Below are 21,993 nucleotides of genomic sequence, written 5' to 3' on the forward strand. Positions count from 1 at the left end.
CTCTTCCCCTCTTTCCTCTTCCCCTCTTCCCCCTTTTCCCCTCTTCCCATTTTTCCTTTCCCGTTTTTCCTTTCCCATTTCCATTTCCCCCCTTTTCCCTTTTCCCCATTTTCCCTTGTTTCTTCTTTTTCCCTTTTCCATTTCCATTTCCCCTTCCCCTTTCCCCATTTCCCTCCATTTATCCCCTTTTCCCCTTTTGACGTTTTTCCCTCTCTCCTTTTTCCCCTTTCCCCCTTCCCCATTTCCCTTTTCCTCCCTTTTCCCCCTTTTCCTCCCTTTTCCCCCTTTTCCCCCTTTTTCCCCTTTTCTCCCTTTTCCTCATTTTTCCCCTTCCCCCTTTCCCCTCCTTTCCCTTTCCTTTTTTGTTCCCATTGCCCTTTCTCCTTTTCCCTTCTTTTTCCCTTCTTTTCCCCCCTTTTTCCCCTGTTCCCTTTTTCCCCCTTTCCCCCCTTTTCCTTTTCCCCCTTTTTTCCCCTTTCCCCCTTTTTTCCCCTTTCCCCCTTTTTTCCCCTTTTCCCCTTTTCCCTCTTCCCTTTCCCATTTCCCTTTCCCCCCTTCCCTTCCTTTCCCTTTCCTTTTTTGTTCCCGTTTCCCTTTCTCCTTTTCCTTCTTTTTCCCTTCTTTTTCCTCCTTTTTCCCCTGTTCCCTTTTTCCCCCTTTCCCCCTTTCCCCCTTCTCCCCCCTTTTCTCCTTTTTCCCCTCCTCCTCCTTTTCCCCTTCCTTTTCCCTTCCCTTTTCCCATCCTTTCCCCCTATCCCTTTTCCCCATCCCCTTTTTTCCCTTTCTCCTTTTCCCTTCTTTTTCCCTTCTTTTTCCCCCTTTTTTCCCTGTTCCCTTTTTCCCCCTTTCCCCCTTTTCCCCCTTTTTCCCCTTTTTTCCTTTTTCCCCCTTCTACCCCCTTTTTTCCTTTCTCCCCTTTCCATTTCCCTTTCCCCCTTTCCCTTTCCCTTTCCCTTTCCCTTTCCCTTTCCTTTTTTGTTCCCATTTCCCTTTCTCCGTTTTCCTTCTTTTTCCCCCTTTTCCCCCTGTTCCCTTTTTCCCCCTTTTCCCCCTTTTTTCCCCTTTCCCCCTTCTGCCCCCTTTTTTCCTTTCTCCCCTCCCCATCTCCCTTTCCCCTCCTCCTCCTTTTTCCCTTCCTTTTCCCTTCCCTGTTCCCATCCTTTCCCCCTATCCCTTTTCCCCATCCCCTTTTTTCCCTTTTTCCCCAATTCCTTTTCCCCTTTTCCCGTTTTTCCCACCCTCCCAACTCCACACCCCGCCGTCGTCGTTCCGGCAGGGAAGGGATGTTCCTCGCCTGACGCGCCCCAGGCTCTCGTGAGGATGTCCGCGCTCCCCGAGCCGCCGGGACGGCCCCGCAGCTGCTCCTCCCGCAGCCTCCCCGGCACCCTGGAGGCCACGGACACCCCGGAGCCCCGGGACCACCCCCAGGATCCCCGGGATCACCACCGGGACCACCCCCAGGATCCCCGGGATCACCACCGGGACCACCCCCAGGATCCCCGGGATCACCACCGGGATCACCCCCAGGATCCCCGGGATCACCACCGGGACCACCCCCAGGATCCCCGGGATCACCACCGGGATCACCCCCGGGAGGAGGAGGAGGAGGAGGAGGAGGAGGAGGAGACGCGCATCCTCAAGGTTTGCTTCTACAGCAACAGCTGCAACCTGGGCAAGAACTTCAAGCTGGTCAAGTGCTCCGTGGCCACCGAGATTCGGGTAGGCGGGAGCTCTCGGGGTGGGGAATTTGGGAATTCGGGTTGGGGCTGGGAATTCCGGGGCTGGGATTGGGAATTTGGGACTGGGAATTGGGAATTCGGGGTTGGGATTGGGAATTTGGGCTGGGAATTGGGAATTTGGGGCTGGGGTTGGGAAATTGGGGCTGGGATTTGGAATTTGGGGTGGGGATTTGGGAATTTGGGAGTGGGGTTGGGGAATCGGGGAGTGAAATGGGAATTTGGGGCTGGGGTTGGGAATTCGGGGTTGGGACTGGAAATTTGGGGGCAGAAATCAGGATTTTGGGGCTGGGTTGGGAAATCGGGGCTGAGATTTGGAATTTGGGGGTTGGGATGGGAATTTGGGGACAGACATTGGGAATTTGGGGCTGGGGTTGGGAAATCAGGGCTGGGGTTGGGAATTTGGGGGTTGGGATTGGGAATTTGGGAGTGGGGTTGGGGAATCGGGGAGTGAAATGGGAATTTGGGGCTGGGATTGGGAATTCGGGGTTGGGACTGGGAATTCCGGGGTTGGGACTGGGAATTTGGGGGCAGAAATCAGGAATTTGGGGCTGGGGTTGGGAAATCGGGGCTGAGATTTGGAATTTGGGGGTTGGGATTGGGAATTTGGGGGCAGAAATTGGGAATTTGGGGCTGGGGTTGGGAAATCGGGGCTGGGGTTGGGAATTTGGGGGTTGGGATTGGGAATTTGGGGGTTGGGATTTGGGAATTTGGGAGTGGAGTTGGGGAATCGGGGAGTAAAATGGAAATTTGAGGCTGGGAATTGGGAATTCGGGGTTGGGACTGGGAATTCCGGGGTTGGGATTGGGAATTTGGGGCAGAAATCGGGAATTTGGGGCTGGGGTTGGGAAATCGGGGCTGAGATTTGGAATTTGGGGGTTGGGATTTGGGAATTTGGGAGTGGGGTTGGGAAATCGGGGAGTAAAATGGGAATTTGGGGCTGGGATTGGGAATTCGGGGTTGGGACTGGGAATTTGGGGGCAGAAATCAGGACTTTGGGGCTGGGGTTGGGAAATCGGGGCTGAGATTTGGAATTTGGGGGTTGGGATTGGGAATTTGGGGGCAGACATTGGGAATTTGTGGCTGGGGTTGGGAAATCGGGGCTGGGGTTGGGAATTTGGGGGTTGGGATTGGGAATTTGGGAGTGGGGTTGGGGAATCGGGGAGTGAAATGGGAATTTGGGGCTGTGATTGGGAATTTGGGGCTGGGATTGGGAATTTGGGGCTGGGAATTGTGAATTTGGGAGTGGGGTTGGGAAATTGGGGAGTGAAATGGGAATTTGGGACTGGGAATTGGGAATTCGGGGTTGGGACTGGGAATTTGGGGTTGGGATTGGGAATTTGGGTCAGAAATGGGGAATTCAGGGTTGGGATTGGGAATTTGGGTCTGGGATTGGGAATTTGGGGCTGGGATTGGGAATTTGCAGCTGGGATTGGGAATTTGGGGCAGAAATTGGAAATTCGAGGTAGAAATTGGGAACTTGGGGCAGAAATCAGGAATTCAGGGCAGAAATTGGGAATTCGGGGTGGGAACTGGGAATTCAGGGCTGGGATTGGGAATTTGGGACTGGGAATTGGGAATTCGGGGTTGGGATTGGGAATTCAGGGCTGGGATTGGGAATTTGGGGCAGAAATTGTTGGTTTTTTTCCCTGAGGATTTGATCCCACAGAATCCCCCTCACCAGATCCCTGGGTTTTTTGGGTTTTTTTGTTTGTTTTTTTTTCCCCTGAGGATTTGATCCCACAGAATCCCCCTCACCAGATCCCTGGAGTTTTATCCCCCAGGAGTTGATCTCTCTTTTTTCCCCCCAGCAGTTGATCCCACAGAATCCCCCTCACCAGATCCCTGGGGGTTTTTTCCCCTCACTCAATCCCTGTTGGTTTTTTTCCCTGAGGATTTGATCCCACAGGATCCCACTCACCAGATCCCTGGGGTTTTTTGGTTTTGGTTTTTTTCCCCTGAGGATTTGACCCCACAGGATCCCCCCTCACCAGATCCCTGGGGTTTTTTTCCCTGAGGATTTGATCCCACAGAATTCACCTCACCAGATCCTTGGGGTTTTCCCCTGAGGATTTGATCCCACAGGATCCCCCCTCACCAGATCGTTGGGGTTTTTCCCCCCCAGGACCTGATCCCACAGGATCCCCCCTCACCAGATCCCTGGGGTTTTTTCCCCCTCACTCAATCCCTGTTGGTTTTTTTCCCTGAGGATTTGATCCCACAGAATCCCCACTCACCAGATCCCTGGGGGTTTTTTTTTGTTTTTTTGTTTGTTTTTTTTTTTTTTTTTTCCTGAGGATTTGATCCCACAGAATCCCCCTCACCAGATCCCTGGGGTTTTATCCCCTCACTCAATCCCTGTTGGTTTTTTCCCCTGAGGATTTGATCCAACAGGATCCCCCTCACCAGATCCCTGGGGTTTTTGTTTGTTCGTTTGTTTGTTTTTTCCTGAGGATTTGATCCCACAGGATCCCCCCTCACCAGATCCCTGGAGTTTTTTCCCCCAGGAGTTGATCTCTCTTTTTTTTCCCCAGCACCCGATCCCACAGAATTCCCCCTCACCAGATCCCTGGGGGTTTTTTTGTCCTGAGGATTTGATCCTACAGAATTCCCCCTCACCAGATCCCTGGGGTTTTTTTCCCCTGAGGATTTGATCCCACAGAATTCACCTCACCAGATCCCTCAGTTTTCCCCCTCTCCAGCAGTTGATCCCACAGGATCCCCGCTCACCAGATCCCTGGGGGTTTTTTTCCCTGAGGATTTGCTCCCAGAGAATCCCCCTCACCAGATCCTTGGGGGTTTTTCCCCCCAGCAGTTGATCCCACAGGATCCCCCCTCACCAGATCCCTGGAGTTTTATCCCCCAGGAGTTGATCTCTCTTTTTTTTCCCCCAGCAGTTGATCCCACAGAATTCCCCCTCACCAGATCCCTGGGGTTTTTTTCCCGTCACTCAATCCCTGGGGTTTTTTTTCCCTGAGGATTTGATCCCACAGAATTCACCTCACCAGATCCCTGGCGGGTTTTTTTTGTTGTTTTTGTTTTGTTTTGTTTTGTTTTTCCTGAGGAGTTGATCCCACAGAATTCCCCCTCACCAGATCCCTGGGGTTTTTTCCCCTGAGGATTTGATCCCACAGAATTCACCTCTCCAGATCCTTGGGGTTTTTCCCCTCCCCAGCAGTCGATCCCACCGGATCCCCGCTCACCAGGTCCCTGTTTTTCCCCCCGCTCCCCGCGCAGGAGGTGATCCGCTCGATCCTGCAGAGCGGGCGCATCGGGCCGGACGTCCGTCTGTCCGAGTGCTACGGGCTGCGCCTCAAGCACGTCAAGTCCAGCGAGCTGCACTGGCTGCACCCGCTGCTCACCGTGGGCCAGGCGCAGCAGAAGTACGAGAGCCTGCACCTGGAGGCCGAGTGGAGGTGCTGGCACTGTCCCCGTTGGCCCCATCGTCTCCTTTGTCCCCATTGTCCCCACATTGTCCCCATTGTCCCCTTTGTCCCCACATTGTCTCCATTGTCCCCATTGTCCCCACATTGTCCCCATTGTCCCCATTGTCCCCATTATCCCCATTGTCCCCATTGTCCTCACATTGTCCCCATTGTCCCCATTGTCCCCATTGTCCCCTTCGTCCCCTTTGTCCCATTGTCCTCTTTCTCTCCTTTGTCCCCATTGTCCCCGTCGTGCCCTTTGTCCCCATTGTCCCCATTGTCCCCACATTGTCCCCACATTGTCCCCACATTGTCCCCGTTGTCCCCACATTGTCCCCTTTGTCTCCTTTGTCCCCTTTGTGCCTTTGTCCCCATTGTCCCCTTTGTCCCCACATTGTCCCCACATTGTCCCCACATTGTCCCCATTGTCCCCATTGTCCCCATTGTCCCCACATTGTCCCCTTTGTCTCCTTTGTCCCCTTTGTGCCTTTGTCCCCTTTGTCCCCACATTGTTCTCTTTGTCCCCTTTGTCCCCATTGTCCCTCTGTCCCCATTGTCCCCATTGGCCCCATTGGCCCCATTGTCCCATTTGTCCCCTTTGTCCCCACATTGTCCCCACATTGTCCCCTTTGTCCCATTGTCCCCTCTGTCCCCATTGTCCCCGTTGTCCCCATTGTCCCCTTTGTCCCCACATTGTCCTCTTTGTCCCCTTTGTCCCCACATTGTTCTCTTTGTCTCTTTGTCCCCTTTATCCCCATTGTCCCCATTGTCCCCATTGTCCCCTTTGTCCCCACATTGTCCCCTTTGTCCCTATTGTCCCCTTTGTCCCCTTTGTCCCCATTGTCCCCATTGTCCCATTTGTCCCCTTTGTCCCCACATTGTCCCCATTGTCCCCATTGTCCCCGTTGTCCCCACATTGTCCCCATTGTCCCATTTGTCCCCTTTGTCCCCACATTGTCCCCATTGTCCCCATTGTCCCCGTTGTCCCCACATTGTCCCCATTGTCCCATTTGTCCCCTTTGTCCCCACATTGTCCCCACATTGTCCCCTTTGTCCCCATTGTCCCCATTGTCCCTACATTGTCCCCACATTGTCCCCTTTGTCCCCACATTGTCCCCTTTGTCCCCACATTGTCTCCATTGTCCCCACATTGTCCCCATTGTCCCCATTGTCCCCATTGTCCCCTTTGTCCCCACATTGTCCCCATTGTCCCCTTTGTCCCCACATTGTCCCCTTTGTCCCCCCATTGTCCCCGTTGTCCCTTTGTCCCCATTGTCCCCTTTGTCCCCTTTGTCCCCACATTGTCCCCACATTGTCCCCACATTGTCCCCACGTTGTCCCCATTGTCCCCTTTGTCCCCACATTGTCTCCATTGTCCCCATTGTCCCCATTGTCCCCATTATCCCCATTGTCCCCATTGTCCTCACATTGTCCCCATTGTCCCCATTGTCCCCATTGTCCCCTTCGTCCCCTTTGTCCCATTGTCCTCTTTCTCTCCTTTGTCCCCATTGTCCCCGTCGTGCCCTTTGTCCCCATTGTCCCCATTGTCCCCACATTGTCCCCACATTGTCCCCACATTGTCCCCGTTGTCCCCACATTGTCCCCTTTGTCTCCTTTGTCCCCTTTGTGCCTTTGTCCCCATTGTCCCCTTTGTCCCCACATTGTCCCCACATTGTCCCCACATTGTCCCCATTGTCCCCATTGTCCCCATTGTCCCCACATTGTCCCCTTTGTCTCCTTTGTCCCCTTTGTGCCTTTGTCCCCTTTGTTCCCACATTGTTCTCTTTGTCCCCTTTGTCCCCATTGTCCCTCTGTCCCCATTGTCCCCATTGGCCCCATTGGCCCCATTGTCCCATTTGTCCCCTTTGTCCCCACATTGTCCCCACATTGTCCCCTTTGTCCCATTGTCCCCTCTGTCCCCATTGTCCCCGTTGTCCCCATTGTCCCCTTTGTCCCCACATTGTCCTCTTTGTCCCCTTTGTCCCCACATTGTCCCCTTTGTCTCTTTGTCCCCTTTATCCCCATTGTCCCCATTGTCCCCATTGTCCCCTTTGTCCCCACATTGTCCCCTTTGTCCCTATTGTCCCCTTTGTCCCCTTTGTCCCCATTGTCCCCATTGTCCCATTTGTCCCCTTTGTCCCCACATTGTCCCCATTGTCCCCATTGTCCCCGTTGTCCCCACATTGTCCCCATTGTCCCATTTGTCCCCTTTGTCCCCACATTGTCCCCATTGTCCCCATTGTCCCCGTTGTCCCCACATTGTCCCCATTGTCCCATTTGTCCCCTTTGTCCCCACATTGTCCCCACATTGTCCCCTTTGTCCCCATTGTCCCCATTGTCCCTACATTGTCCCCACATTGTCCCCTTTGTCCCCACATTGTCCCCTTTGTCCCCACATTGTCTCCATTGTCCCCACATTGTCCCCATTGTCCCCATTGTCCCCATTGTCCCCTTTGTCCCCACATTGTCCCCATTGTCCCCTTTGTCCCCACATTGTCCCCTTTGTCCCCCCATTGTCCCCGTTGTCCCTTTGTCCCCATTGTCCCCTTTGTCCCCTTTGTCCCCACATTGTCCCCACATTGTCCCCACATTGTCCCCACGTTGTCCCCATTGTCCCCTTTGTCCCCACATTGTCTCCATTGTCCCCATTGTCCCCATTGTCCCCATTATCCCCATTGTCCCCATTGTCCTCACATTGTCCCCATTGTCCCCATTGTCCCCATTGTCCCCTTCGTCCCCTTTGTCCCATTGTCCTCTTTCTCTCCTTTGTCCCCTTTGTCCCCGTCGTGCCCTTTGTCCCCATTGTCCCCATTGTCCCCATTGTCCCCACATTGTCCCCACATTGTCCCCGTTGTCCCCACATTGTCCCCTTTGTCTCCTTTGTCCCCTTTGTGCCTTTGTCCCCATTGTCCCCTTTGTCCCCACATTGTCCCCACATTGTCCCCACATTGTCCCCATTGTCCCCATTGTCCCCACATTGTCCCCTTTGTCCCCTTTGTGCCTTTGTCCCCTTTGTTCCCACATTGTTCTCTTTGTCCCCTTTGTCCCCATTGTCCCTCTGTCCCCATTGTCCCCATTGTCCCCATTGGCCCCATTGTCCCATTTGTCCCCTTTGTCCCCACATTGTCCCCACATTGTCCCCTTTGTCCCATTGTCCCCTCTGTCCCCATTGTCCCCGTTGTCCCCATTGTCCCCTTTGTCCCCACATTGTCCTCTTTGTCCCCTTTGTCCCCACATTGTCCCCTTTGTCTCTTTGTCCCCTTTATCCCCATTGTCCCCACATTGTCCCCATTGTCCCCTTTGTCCCCACATTGTCCCCATTGTCCCCTTTGTCCCCGTTGTCCCCACATTGTCCCCATTGTCCCATTTGTCCCCTTTGTCCCCACATTGTCCCCACATTGTCCCCTTTGTCCCCATTGTCCCCATTGTCCCTACATTGTCCCCACATTGTCCCCTTTGTCCCCACATTGTCCCCTTTGTCCCCACATTGTCTCCATTGTCCCCACATTGTCCCCATTGTCCCCATTGTCCCCTTTGTCCCCACATTGTCCCCTTTGTCCCCACATTGTCCCCGTTGTCCCTTTGTCCCCATTGTCCCCTTTGTCCCCTTTGTCCCCACATTGTCCCCACATTGTCCCCACATTGTCCCCACGTTGTCCCCATTGTCCCCTTTGTCCCCACTATCCCCTTTGTCCCCTTTGTCTCCATTGTCCCCTTTGTCCCTACATTGTTCTCTTTGTCCCCTTTGTCCCCACATTGTCTCCATTGTCCCCACATTGTCCCCATTGTCCCCACATTGTCCCCTTTGTCCCCATTGTCTCATTGTCCCCACATTGTCCCCTTTGTCTCTTTGTCCCTGTTTTCCCCTTTGTCCCCATTGTCCCCATTGTCCCCTTTGTCCCCATTGTCCCCTTTGTCCCCATGTTCCCCGTTGTCCCCACATTGTCCCCATTGTCCCCGTTGTCCCCACATTGTCCCCATTGTCCCCACATTGTCCCCGTTGTCCCCGGTGGTGGCATCACGGGGGGGTTTTGGTGTCCCCAGGTACGACCTGCAGATCCGGTACCTGCCCGAGGATTTCATGGAGAGCTTCAGGGAGGACCGGACCACGCTGCTCTACTTCTACCAGCAGGTCAGGGCTGCTCCGGGGACCCCGAGTTCGCGGAATTCCCAAAATCCCCAAAATTCCTGAAATTACCAAAATTCCCGGAATTCCCGGAATTCCCAAAGTTTCCAAAGTTCCGGCAATTCCCGAGGCTTTGGCAGCTTGGGGTGGCGGTGGTGGCACCGTCCCGGTGGTGGGAGTGGTCAGTGGGATGTCCAGGGATGTTCGGGGACATTAAGGGACATCCTGTCACTGTCCCCTGCCATTGTCCGCTGTCACCAATCCCTGCCACCAATCCCTGTCACCATCCCTGTCACTTTCCCCTGTCATTGTCCCCTGTCACCATCCCTGTCACCCTCCCTGTCACCAATCCCCGTCACCAATCCCTGTCACCATCCCTGACGCCGTCCCCTGTCACCAATCCCTGTCACCCTCCCTGTCACCAATCCCTGTCACCATCCCTGTCACTTTCCCCTGTCATTGTCCCCTGTCACCAATCCCTGTCACCAATCCCCGTCACCAATCCCTGTCACCAATCCCTGTCACCCTCCCTGTCACCAATCCCTGTCACCCTCCCTGTCACCCTCCCTGTCACCATCCCTGTCACCAATCCCTGTCACCATCCCTGTCACCAATCCCTGTCACCAATCCCTGTCACTTTGCCCTGTCATTGTCCCCTGTCACCAATCCCTGTCACCAATCCCTGTCATCTTCCCCTGCCATTGTCCTCTGCCATTGTCCCCTGTCACCATCCCTGTCACCAATCCCTGTCACCATTCCTGTCACCAATCCCTGTCACCCTCCCTGTCACCAATCCCTGTCACCAATCCCTGTCACCATCCCCTGTCACCATCCCTGTCACCATCCCTGTCACCATCTCCTGTCGCCATCCCTGTCACCATCCCTGTCACCAATCCCTGTCACCATCCCTGTCACCATCCCTGTCACCAATCCCTGTCACCATCTCCTGTCGCCATCCCTGTCGTTGTCCCCTCCCATTGTCCCCTGTCACCAATGCCTGTCATTGTCCCCTGTCATCATTCCCTGTCACAATTCCCTGCCACCCATCCTTGCCGTCATCGCCTGCCATTGTCCCCTGTCACCATTCCTGTCACCATCCCCTGTCACCATCCCTGTCACCATCCCTGTCACCAATCCCTGTCACCATCCCTGTCACCCTCCCTGTCACCCTCCCTGTCACCAATCCCTGTCACCAATCCCTAACACCAATCCCTGTCACCATCCCTGACGCCGTCCCCTGTCACCATCCCTGTCACCAATCCCTGTCATCTTCCCCTGCCATTGTCCTCTGCCATTGTCCCCTGTCACCATTCCCTGTCACCAATCCCTGTCACCATCCCTGTCACTTTCCCCTGTCATTGTCCCCTGTCACCAATCCCTGTCACCAATCCCTGTCACCAATCCCTGTCACCAATCCCTGTCACCCTCCCTGTCACCAATCCCTGCCACCATCCCTGCCACCATCCCTGCCACCATCCCTGTCACCATCCCTGTCACCATCCCTGTTACCAATCCTTGTCACCCTCCCTGTCACCAATCCCTGTCACCCTCCCTGTCACCATCCCTGTCACCCTCCCTGTCACCAATCCCTGCCACCATCCCTGCCACCATCCCTGTCACCAATCCCTGTCACCATCCCTGTCACCAATCCCTGTCACCAATCCCTGTCACCAATCCCTGTCACCATCCCCTGCTATCCCCAGTGTCCCCCCAGTGTCCTTGGGTGTCCCCTGCTGTCCCCACTGTCCCTGGGTGTCCCTGGGTGTCCCTCGGTGTCCCTGGGTGTCCCCTGGGTGTCCCCATTGTCCCCACTGTCCCCTGAGTGTCCCTGGGTGTCCCCACTGTCCCTGCTGTCCCCGGTGTCCCCATGGTGTCCCTGCGGTGACACGTCCCTGGGTGTCCCCACTGTCCCCACTGTCCCTGGGTGTCCCTGGGTGTCCCCACTGTCCCTGGGTGTTCCTGGGTGTCCCCATTGTCCCCACTGTCCCCACTGTCCCTGAGTGTCCCTGGGTGTCCCTGGGTGTCCCCACTGTCCCTGGGTGTCCCTGAGTGTCCCTGGGTTTCCCCATTGTCCCCACTGTCCCTGGGTGTCCCCACTGTCCCCGCTGTCCCTGGGTGTCCCCACTGTCCCCGCTGTCCCCTGGGTGTCCCTGGGTGTTCCCTGGGTGTCCCCTGTGTGTCCCTGGGTGTCCCCACTGTCCCTGGGTATCCCCATTGTCCCCACTGTCCATGGGTGTCCCCTGGGTGTCCCCACTGTCCCCGCTGTCACTGGGTGTCCCCGGGTGTCCCTGGGTGTCCCTGGGTGTCCCCACTGTCCCTGGGTGTCCCCAGGTGTCCCTGGTGTCCCCATGGTGTCCCCAGTGTACCCAGTGTCCCCACTGTCCCCACTGTCCCTGGGTGTCCCCGGGTGTCCCCACTGTCCCCGCTGTCCCTGGGTGTCCCTGGGTGTCCCCAGTGTCTCCCACTGGCCCCGGTGTCCCCACGGTGTCTATGGTGACACGTCCCTGGGTGTCCCCCGGGTGTCCCCATTGTCCCCACTGTCCCTGGGTGTCCCCATTGTCCCCAGTGTCCCTGGGTGTCCCCACTGTCCCCGGGTGTCCCTGGGTGTCCCCACTGTCTCTGGGTGTCCCCAGTGTCCCTGGGTGTCCCCTGGGTGTCCCCTGGGTGTCCCCACGGTCCCCGGATGTCCCCGGGTGTCCCCGCTGTCCCCGGGTGTCCCCACTGTCCCCGCTGTCCCTGGGTGTCCCCTGGGTGTCCCCGGTGTCCCCACTGTCCCCGCTCTCCCCGGGTGTCCCCACTGTCCCCACTGTCCCCGGGTGTCCCCGGGTGTCCCCGGTGTCCCCGCTGTCCCCGGGTGTCCCCACTGTCCCCGGGTGTCCCCACTGTCCCCACTGTCCCCCACTGTCCCCACTGTCCCCGGGTTGTCCCCCGGTTGTCCCCACTGTCCGCGCTGTCCCCAGCTCCGCAGCGAGTACATGCAGAGCTACGCCAGCAAGGTCAGCGAGGGCATGGCGCTGCAGCTGGGCTGCCTCGAGCTCAGGTACCGTGTCACCTGCTGTCACCTGCTGTCACCCGTGTCCCCTGGTGTCCCCTGGTGTCCCTTTGTGTCCCCTGGTGTCCCCTGGTGTCCCCTGGTGTTCCCTGCCCGTGTCTGCATCTCTGTGTCACTGTCCCTTTGTGTCACTCTGTCCCTGTCACCCTTGTGTCCCTGGCGCTGCAGCCGGGCTGCCTCCAGCTCAGCTACGGTGTCACCTGTGTCCCCTCATGTCCCCTGGTGTCCCTTTGTGTCCCCTGTTTCTGTCACTTTGTCCCTTTTTCCCCTTGTGTCCCTGGCGCTGCAGCTGGGCTGCCTCGAGCTCAGGTACCGTGTCACCTGCTGTCACCTGCTGTCACCTGCTGTCACCCGTGTCCCTCGGTGTCCCCTTGTGTCCCTTTGTGTCCCCTGGTGTCCCCTGGTGTCCTCTGTGTCCCCTGCCGCTTATGTCTCTGTGTCACCTTGTCCCTTTGTGTCACTCTGTCCCTGTCACCCTTGTGTCCCTGGCACTGCAGCTGGGCTGCCTCGAGCTCAGGTACAGTGTCACCTGTGTCCCCTCATGTCCCCTGATGTCCCCTGGTGTCCCTTTGTGTCCCCTGGTGTCCCTTGGTGTCTTTGTGTCCCTGTGTCACTCTGTCCCTTTGTCCCCTTGTGTCCCTGGCGCTGCAGCTGGGCTGCCTCGAGCTCAGGTACCGTGCCACCTGCTGTCACCTGCTGTCACCTGGTGTCCCTTGGTGTCCCCTCATGTCCCCTCCTGTCCCCTCATGGCCCCTGCTATTCCCTGCCCCTTGTGTCCCTGTGTCACTTTGTCCCTTCATCACCCTTGTGTCCCTGGCGCTGCAGCCGGGCTGTCCCCAGCTCAGGTACGGTGTCACCTGTGTCCCCTCATGTCCCCTGGTGTCCCTTTGTGTCCCCTGGTGTGCCCTGGTGTCCCCTCCTGTTCCCTCATGTCCCCTGGTGTCCCTTTGTGTCCCCTGGTGTGCCCTGGTGTCCCCTCCTGTTCCCTCATGTCCCCTCCTGCCCCCTGGTGTTCCCTGTCCCTGTGTCACTGTGTCACTGTGTCACTGTGTCACTTTGTCCCTTTGTGTCCCTGGCGCTGCAGCCGGGCTGTCCCCAGCTCAGGTACTGTCCCCTCATGTCCCTCTGTGTCCCCCTGTGTTCCCCTGTGTCCCCTGGTGTCCCTTTGTGTCCCCTGGTGTTCCCCTGTGTCTCCCTGTGTCCCCCTGTGTCCCCTGGTGTCCCTTTGTGTCCCCCTGTGTCCCCCTGTGTCCCCCTGTGTCCCTTGGTGTCCATTTGTGTCCCCTGGTGTTCCCCTGTGTCCCCCTGTGTCCCCCTGTGTCCCCTGGTGTCCCTTGGTGTCCCTTTGTGTCCCCCTGTGTCTCCCTGTGTCCCTTGGTGTCCCTTTGTGTCCCTTTGTGTTCCCCTGTGTCCCTTGGTGTTCCCCTGTGTCTCTCTGTGTCCCCCTGTGTCCCTTGGTGTCCCTTGGTGTCCCTTGGTGTCCCCTGGTGTCCCCCTGTGTCCCCTGGTGTCCCTTTGTGTCCCCCTGTGTCCCTCTGTGTCCCTTGGTGTCCCCTGGTGTCCCCCTGTGTCCCTTTGTGTCCCCTGGTGTTCCCCCGTGTCTCTCTGTGTCCCCCTGTGTCCCTTGGTGTCCCTTTGTGTCCCCTCATGTCCCCCGTGTCCCCTGGTGTCCCTTTGTGTCCCCCTGTGTTCCCCTGTGTCCCCTGTGTCCCCCTGTGTCCCCTGGTGTCCCTTTGTTTCCCCTCGTGTCCCCCTTTGTGTCCCTGTGTCCTCTTGTCCCCGTGTGTCCCCTGGCCTTGTGTCCCCACATGTCCCTGTGAACCCGTGTCCTTCTGTCCTTTTTGTCCCTCTGCGTGTCCCTCTGTCTTTTTGTCCCTGTGTCCCCTTGACCCCGTGTGTCCCCTCTGTCCCTGTGAACCTCTGTCTTGTGTCCTTGTGTCCCCATGTGTCCCCTGTCCTGGTGTCCCCGTGTCCCCATGTGTCCCGCTGTCCCTGTGAACCTCTGTCTTGTGTCCTTGTGTCCCCATGTGTCCCCTGTCCTGGTGTCCCCGTGTCCCCATGTGTCCCGCTGTCCCTGTGAACCTCTGTCTTGTGTCCTTGTGTCCCCATGTGTCCCCTGTCCTGGTGTCCCCGTGTCCCCATGTGTCCCGCTGTCCCTGTGTCCGTCTGTCCTTGTGTCCCCCTGTTTATCCCTGTGTCTTTGTGTCCCCTTGTCCCCTTGTCTCCTTGTGTCCCCTGTGTCCCCTTGTCCCCATGTGTCCCCTGGCCCAGTGTCCTCTGTGTCCCCATGTGTCCCCTGGCCTGGTGTCCCCCTGTCCCCATGTGTCCCTCTGTCCCTGTGTCCTTTTGTCCCCGTGTCCCCTGTCCCCGTGTCCCCTGTCCCTGTGTGTCCCTGTGTCATTCTGTCCTTGTGGGTTTGGGGAGGGAAGTTCCAGCTCCTTTGGGGGTGGCAGGAGGACCTGGGGGGACAGGGAGGGACATGGGGACACGGAGGGACACGGGGACATGGGGACATGGAGGGATGTGGGAAGATGGAAGGGCATTGGGGACGTGGAGAACATGGAGGGCATGGAGAGATGGGGCACGTGGTGGGGACATGGAGACATGGAGGGACAGGGGACATGAAGGGACATGGAGGGACATGGGGCACATGGAGAACATGGAAGGACATGGAGGGACGTGGGGACATGGAGGGACATGGAGGGACACGGAGACATGGGGAACATGGAAGGACATGGAGGGACGTGGGGACACGGAGGGACATGGGGACATGGACATGGGGACATGGGGGATGTGGGAAGATGGAAGGGCATGGGGAACGTGGAGAACATGGAGGGCATGGAGAGGTGGGGCACGTGGTGGGGACATGGAGACATGGAGGGACATGGAGACATGGAGGGACACGGAGACATGGAGAACATGGAAGGACATGGAGGGACGTGGGGACACGGAGGGACATGGGGACATGGGGGATGTGGGAAGATGGAAGGGCATGGGGGACATGGAGAACATGGAGGGCATGGAGAGGTGGGGCACGTGGTGGGGACATGGAGACATGGAGGGACACGGGGACATGGAGGGACACGGAGACATGAAGGGACATGGGGACATGAGGAACATGGAGACATGGAGGGACACGGAGACATGGAGGGACATGGAGACATGGGGAACAGGGAGACATGGAGGGACATGGAAGGACATGGAGGGATGTGGGGACATGGAGGGACATGGGGACATGGGGACATGGAAGGACATGGAGGGACGTGGGGACACGGAGGGACATGGGGACACGGAGGGACATGGGGACATGGGGGATGTGAGAAGATGGAAGGGCATGGGGGACGTGGAGAACATGGAGGGCATGGAGAGGTGGGGCACGTGGTGGGGACATGGAGACATGGAGGGACATGGGGACATGGAGGGACATGGGCACATGGAGAACATGGAAGGACATGGAGGGACGTGGGGACACAGTGGGACATGGGGACACGGAGGGACATGGGGACATGGGGGATGTGGGAAGATGGAAGGGCATGGGGGACGTGGAGAACATGGAGGGCATGGAGAGGTGGGGCACGTGGTGGGGCATGGAGACATGGAGGGACACGGGGACATGGGGACATGGAGGGATGTGGGAAGATGGAAGGGCATGGGGGACATGGAGAACATGGAGGACATGGAGAGGTGGGGCACGTGGTGGGGACACGGAGACATGGAGGGACACGGGGACATGGAGGGACATGGAGGGACATGGGGCACATGGAGAACATGGAAGGACATGGAGGGACGTGGGGACACGGAGGGACATGGAGGGACACGGAGACATGGGGAACATGGAAGGACATGGAGGGACGTGGGGACACGGAGGGACATGGGGACATGGGGGATGTGGGAAGATGGAAGGGCATGGGGGACATGGAGAACATGGAGGGCATGGAGAGGTGGGGCACGTGGTGGGGACATGGAGACATGGAGGGACACGGGGACATGGGGACATGGGGACATGAGGAACATGGAGACATGGAGGGACACGGAGACATGGAGGGACACGGGGACATGGAGGGACACGGAGACATGAAGGGACATGGGGACATGAGGAACATGGAGACATGGAGGGACACGGAGACATGAAGGGACATGGAAGGACATGGAGGGACATGGGGACACGGAGGGACATGGGGACATGGGGACATGGGGACATAGAAGGAGATGGGGGACATGGAGGGACATTGGGACGGGGGGCACATGGAGGACATGGAGACATGGAGGGACATGGGGGACATGTCAAACATGGAGACATGGGGGACATGGGGGGACATGGGGGACATAGAGGGACATGGGGGACATGGGGACGTGGGGACATGGGGGACATGGGGACATGGGGACATGGGGGACATGGGAACATGGGGGACATTGGGACATGGGGGACATGGAGGGACATGTCAAACATGGAGACATGCGGGACATGGGGGGACATGGGGGACATGGGGGGACATGGGGGACATGGAGGGACATGGGAGGATGTGGGGGACATGGGGACGTGGGGACATGGGGACACGGTGCCATGTGTCACAGGCTGTGTCCCTGTCCCCAGGAGGTTCTACAAGGACATGGGGACACGGGGACATGGGGACACGGGGACATGGGGACACGGTGCCGTGTGTCACAGGCTGTGTCCCCTGTCCCTGTCCCCAGGAGGTTCTACAAGGACATGGGGACATGAGGACATGAAGGGACATGGGGACATGGGGACACGGTGCCGTGTGTCACAGGCTGTGTCCCTGTCCCCAGGAGGTTCTACAAGGACATGGGGACATGGGGACATGGGGACACGGGGACATGGGGACATGGGGACATGGGGACATGTGTCACGGGCTGTGTCCCCTGTCCCCAGGAGGTTCTACAAGGACATGGGGACATGGGGACATGGGGACATGGGGCCATGGGGACATGGGGACACGGTGCCATGTGTCACAGGCTGTGTCCCTGTCCCCAGGAGGTTCTACAAGGACATGGGGACATGGGGACACGGGGACATGGGGCCATGGGGCCATGGGGCCATGTGTCACAGGCTGTGTCCCTGTCCCCAGGAGGTTCTACAAGGACATGGGGACATGGTGCCATGGTGCCATGTGTCACAGGCTGTGTCCCTGTCCCCAGGAGGTTCTACAAGGACATGGGGACATGGGGACATGGGGACATGGGGACACAGTGCCATGTGTCACAGGCTGTGTCCCTGTCCCCAGGAGGTTCTACAAGGACATGGGGACATGGGGACATGGGGACATGGTGCCATCATGCCATGGTGCCACGTGTCACAGGCTGTGTCCCTGTCCCTGTCCCCAGGAGGTTCTACAAGGACATGGGGACATGGGGACATGTGTCACAGGCTGTGTCCCTGTCCCTGTCCCCAGGAGGTTCTACAAGGACATGGGGACACGGGGACATGGGGACATGTGTCACAGGCTGTGTCCCTGTCCCTGTCCCCAGGAGGTTCTACAAGGACATGGGGACATGGGGACATGGGGACATGTGTCACAGGCTGTGTCCCTGTCCCTGTCCCCAGGAGGTTCTACAAGGACATGGGGACATGGGGCCATGGGGACATGGGGACATGGGGACACGGTGCCATGTGTCACAGGCTGTGTCCCTGTCCCTGTCCCCAGGAGGTTCTACAAGGACATGCCCCAGAACGCGCTGGACAAGAAATCCAACTTCGAGTTCCTGGAGTGAGTCCAGCCTGGAGCCACCGTCCGACCCTGGGGCTGGGGACAAGCTCAGGGCCTTCCTCACCCTCCTCATCCTCATCATCTTCATCACCCTCCTCATCCTCATCATCCTCATCATCTTCAGCATCCTCCTGCAATTCCTCATCCTTCTCATCTTCATCATCCTCCTCAATCTCCTCATCCTCCTCATCATCCTCACCTTCCTCATCCTCATCATCTTCATCACCCTCCTCATCCTCATCATCTTCATCACCCTCCTCATCCTCATCATCCTCATCATCTTCAGCATCCTCCTGCAATTCCTCATCCTTCTCATCATCATCATCCTCCTCAATCTCCTCATCCTCCTCATCCTCCTCATCATCCTCATCTTCACCATCCTCATCATCTTCATCATCTTCATCATCCTCCTAATCTTCATCATCCTTCTCTTCTTCATCATCCTCCTCATCCTCCTCATCATCCTCATCTTCACCATCCTCATCATCATCATCTTCATCATCTTCATCATCTTCATCATCCTCCTAATCTTCATCATCCTTCTCTTCTTCATCATCCTCCTCATCTTCATCATCCTCGTCATCCTCCCGCTACTCCTCACTCCTCATCCTGCAATTCCTCATCCTCCTCATCCTCCTCTTCCTCCTCATCTTTGTCATCCTGCAGTTCCTCATCCTCATCTTCCTTATCTTCCTCCTCGTCCTACTGCATCTCCTCATCCTCCTCATCCTCCTCATCCTCCTCATCCTCATCATCCTCCTCACTCTCCTCATCTTCACCATCCTCCTGATGCTCCTGATGCTCCTCATCCTCTTCATCCTCCTCATTCTCCTGCTGCTCCTCATCCTCCTTATCTTCCTCCTGCTACTCCTCATTCTCCTCATCCTCCTCATCCTCCTCATCTTCTTTATCTTCCTCCTCATCCTCCTCCTGCTACTCCTCATCCTCCTCATCCTCCTGATGCTCCTCATCCTCCTCCTCTTACTCCTCATCCTCCTCATCTTCATCATCCTCCACACGTTCCTTATCTTCCTCCTCATTCTCCTCCTACCCCTCATCCTCCCGACGCTCCTCATTTTCCTCATCCTCCCTCATCTTCCTCATCCTCCTCATCCTCGTCATCTTCCTCATTCTCCTCATCCTCCTGTTACTCCTCATCCTCCTCATCCTCCTCCTGTTACTCCTCATCCTCCTCATCTTCACCATCCTCCTCATGTTCCTTATCTTCCTCCTCATTCTCCTCCTACCCCTCATCCTCCCTTGTCTCCTCATCCTCCTCATCCTCCTCATCCTCCTCATCTTCCTCATCCTCCTCATCCTCCTCATCCTCCTCAGTCTCCTGCTACTCTTCATCCTCCGCATCTTCATCATCCTCCTGCAGCTCCTCATCCTCCTCATCTTCCTCATTCTCCTCATCCTCCTGATGCTTCTCATCCTCCTCATCCTCACTCATCTCCTCATCCTCCTCATCTTCCTCATCCTCCTCATCCTCACTCCTCTCCTCATCCTCCTCATCCTCGCTCATCTCCTCCCAGCTGTTCTGGCAGTTCCCGCTGACATTCCCGCCATTCTCTGTCCCCCGCAGGAAGGAGGTGGGGCTGGACCTCTTCTTCCCCAGCCAGATGCTGGAGAACCTCAAGGTGAGGGACACCTGGGTGTGGCACGGCTGTGACACCTGGGACGCGTGTGACCACGCCCCTGCGTGTCCAGGTGTCCAGGTGTCCGTGTGTCCAGGTGTCCATGTGTCCATGTGAGTCTCCGTGTGTGTGTGTGTCCCTGTGTGTCCGTGTGTGACCACGCCCCTGCGTGTCCAGGTGTCCAGGTGTCCGTGTGTCCATGTGAGTCTCCATGTGTGTGTGTGTCCCTGTGTGTCTGTGTGTCCGTGTGTCCGTGTCCATGTGTGTCCCTGTGTATCCATGTGTTCGCGTACCTGTGTACCCGTGTCCGCATCTCCTTGTGTGTCCATGTGTCCGTGTGTGTCCGTGTGTCCGTGTGTGTCCGTGTGTCCTTGTGTGTCCCTGTATGTGTCCGTGTGTGTCACTGTGTGTCTGTGTCCCTCTGTGTGTCCCTGTGTCTGTGTGTCCATGTGTGTCTGTGTGTCCATGTGTGTCAGTGTGTCCATGTGTGTCCGTGTGCCGGTGTGTAGATGTGTATCCATGTGTCCATGTGTGTCTGTGTGTCCCTGTGTGTGTCCATGTGTGTCCATGTGTGCTTGTGTGTCAGTATGCGTCTGTGTCCCTCTGTGTCCACGTGTGTCCCTGTGTGTGTCCATGTGTGTGTGTCTGTGTGTCCATGTGTGTCCCTGTATGTCCCTGTGTGTCCCTGTGTGTCCATGTGTCCCTGTGTGTCCACGTGTGTCCCTGTGTGTCTGTGTCCACGTGTCCGTGTGTCCCTGTGTGTGTCCACGTGTGTCCATGTGCGTCCGTGTGTCCCTGTGTGTGTCTGTGCGTCCATGTGTCCATCTGTGTTCGTGCATTTGTGTGTGTCCACGTGTCTGTGTGTCCCTGTGTGTTTCCCTGTGTGTGTCCATGTGCATCCGTGTGTCCTTGTGTCAGTGTGTCCATGTGTGTCCCTGTGTCCTTGTGTGTCCGTGTGTCCGTGGATCTAGGTCTCCTTGTGTGTCCGTGTGTCCATCTGTGTCTGTGTGTCCATCTGTATCTGTTTGCCCCAGTGTGTGTCCGTGTGTCCCTGTGTGTCCCTCTGTGTGTCTCTGTGTCCCTGTGTGCCCCTGTGTGTCCGTGTGTGTCCCTCTGTGTGTCCGTGTGTGTCCATGTGTCCATCTGTGTCTGTGTGTCTATCTGTATCTGTGTGTCCCTGTGTGTCTATGTGTCCCTGTGTGTCCCTCTGTGTGTCCGTGTGTCCCTGTGTGTCCCCGTGTCCAAATGCGTCCCCATGTCCCCGTGTCCCTATCCCCACCCCGGCTCCCATGTCTGTGTGTCCAAGTCCATCCTGGTGTTCCCATACCCAACACCTTGTCCATCCTGGTGTTCCCATACCCAACACCGTGTCCATCCTGGTGTTCCCATACCCAACACCTTGTCCATCCTGGTGTTCCCGTGTCCTACATCATGTCCATCCTGGTGTTCCCATGCCCAACACCGTGGGAATGTTCTGGTACCCTACACTGTCCCCATCCAGATGTTCCTGTACCCCCCACCACCCCCATCCTGGTGTTCCCATATCTGACACTGTCCCCATCCTGGTGTTCCCACAGACCACATCGTCCCCATGCCGCTGTTTCCATATCCCACACCGCCCTCATCCTGGTGTCCCTGTGTCCGACACCGTGTCCATCCTGCTGTTCCCAAACCCAACACCCTGTTCCTGTACCCCACCCCACCTCCACCCCGGTGTTCCCGTATCTGACACTGTCCCCATCCTGGTGTTCCCATAGACCACCTTGTCCCCATCCCGGTGTTCCCATATCTGACACTGTCCCCATCCCGGTGTTCCCATATCTGACACTGTCCCCACCCCGGTGTTCCCATATCTGACACCGTCCCCATCCCGGTGTTCCCATAGACCACCTTGTCCCCATCCCGGTGTTCCCATATCTGACACTGTCCCCATCCCGGTGTTCCCATATCTGGCACTGTCCCCATCCTCGTGTTCCCACAGACCACCTCGTCCCCATGCCGCTGTTTCCATATCCCACACCGCCCTCATCCTGGTGTTCCTGTGTCCGACACCGTGTCCATCCTGCTGTTCCCAAATCCAACACCCTGTTCCTGTACCCCACCCCACCTCCACCCCAGTGTTCCTGTGCCCCACCCTGCCTTGATCCCAGTGTTCCCAAACCCAACACCGTGTCCATCCTGCTGTTCCCATTTCCAACGCCACCCCCACCCCGGCATTCCCATACTCCACTCCACCTCCATCCCGGTGTTCCCGTACCCTCCGCTGCCCTGATCCCGATGTTCCTGTA

The 21,993-nt window shown here is 57.2% G+C and overlaps 1 protein-coding gene across 1 annotated transcript in view; it reads left to right on the forward strand.

Annotated features, from left to right (window-relative positions):
* The window catches only part of LOC134432652 (protein-tyrosine kinase 2-beta-like), a 95,547-nt gene that overhangs the window by 33,650 nt on the left and 39,904 nt on the right, over positions 1-21,993 (forward strand). Inside the window, exons 2-7 of the mRNA XM_063181550.1 lie at positions 1,277-1,719; positions 4,974-5,152; positions 9,206-9,293; positions 12,248-12,327; positions 18,006-18,068; positions 19,654-19,708. Coding sequence (XP_063037620.1) covers positions 1,277-1,719; positions 4,974-5,152; positions 9,206-9,293; positions 12,248-12,327; positions 18,006-18,068; positions 19,654-19,708 — 908 coding nt within the window. The remainder of the gene's footprint in view (positions 1-1,276; positions 1,720-4,973; positions 5,153-9,205; positions 9,294-12,247; positions 12,328-18,005; positions 18,069-19,653; positions 19,709-21,993) is intronic.

Source organism: Melospiza melodia, assembly GCF_035770615.1.
Source record: "Melospiza melodia melodia isolate bMelMel2 chromosome 3 unlocalized genomic scaffold, bMelMel2.pri SUPER_3_unloc_4, whole genome shotgun sequence".
Classification (NCBI taxonomy): domain Eukaryota; kingdom Metazoa; phylum Chordata; class Aves; order Passeriformes; family Passerellidae; genus Melospiza; species Melospiza melodia.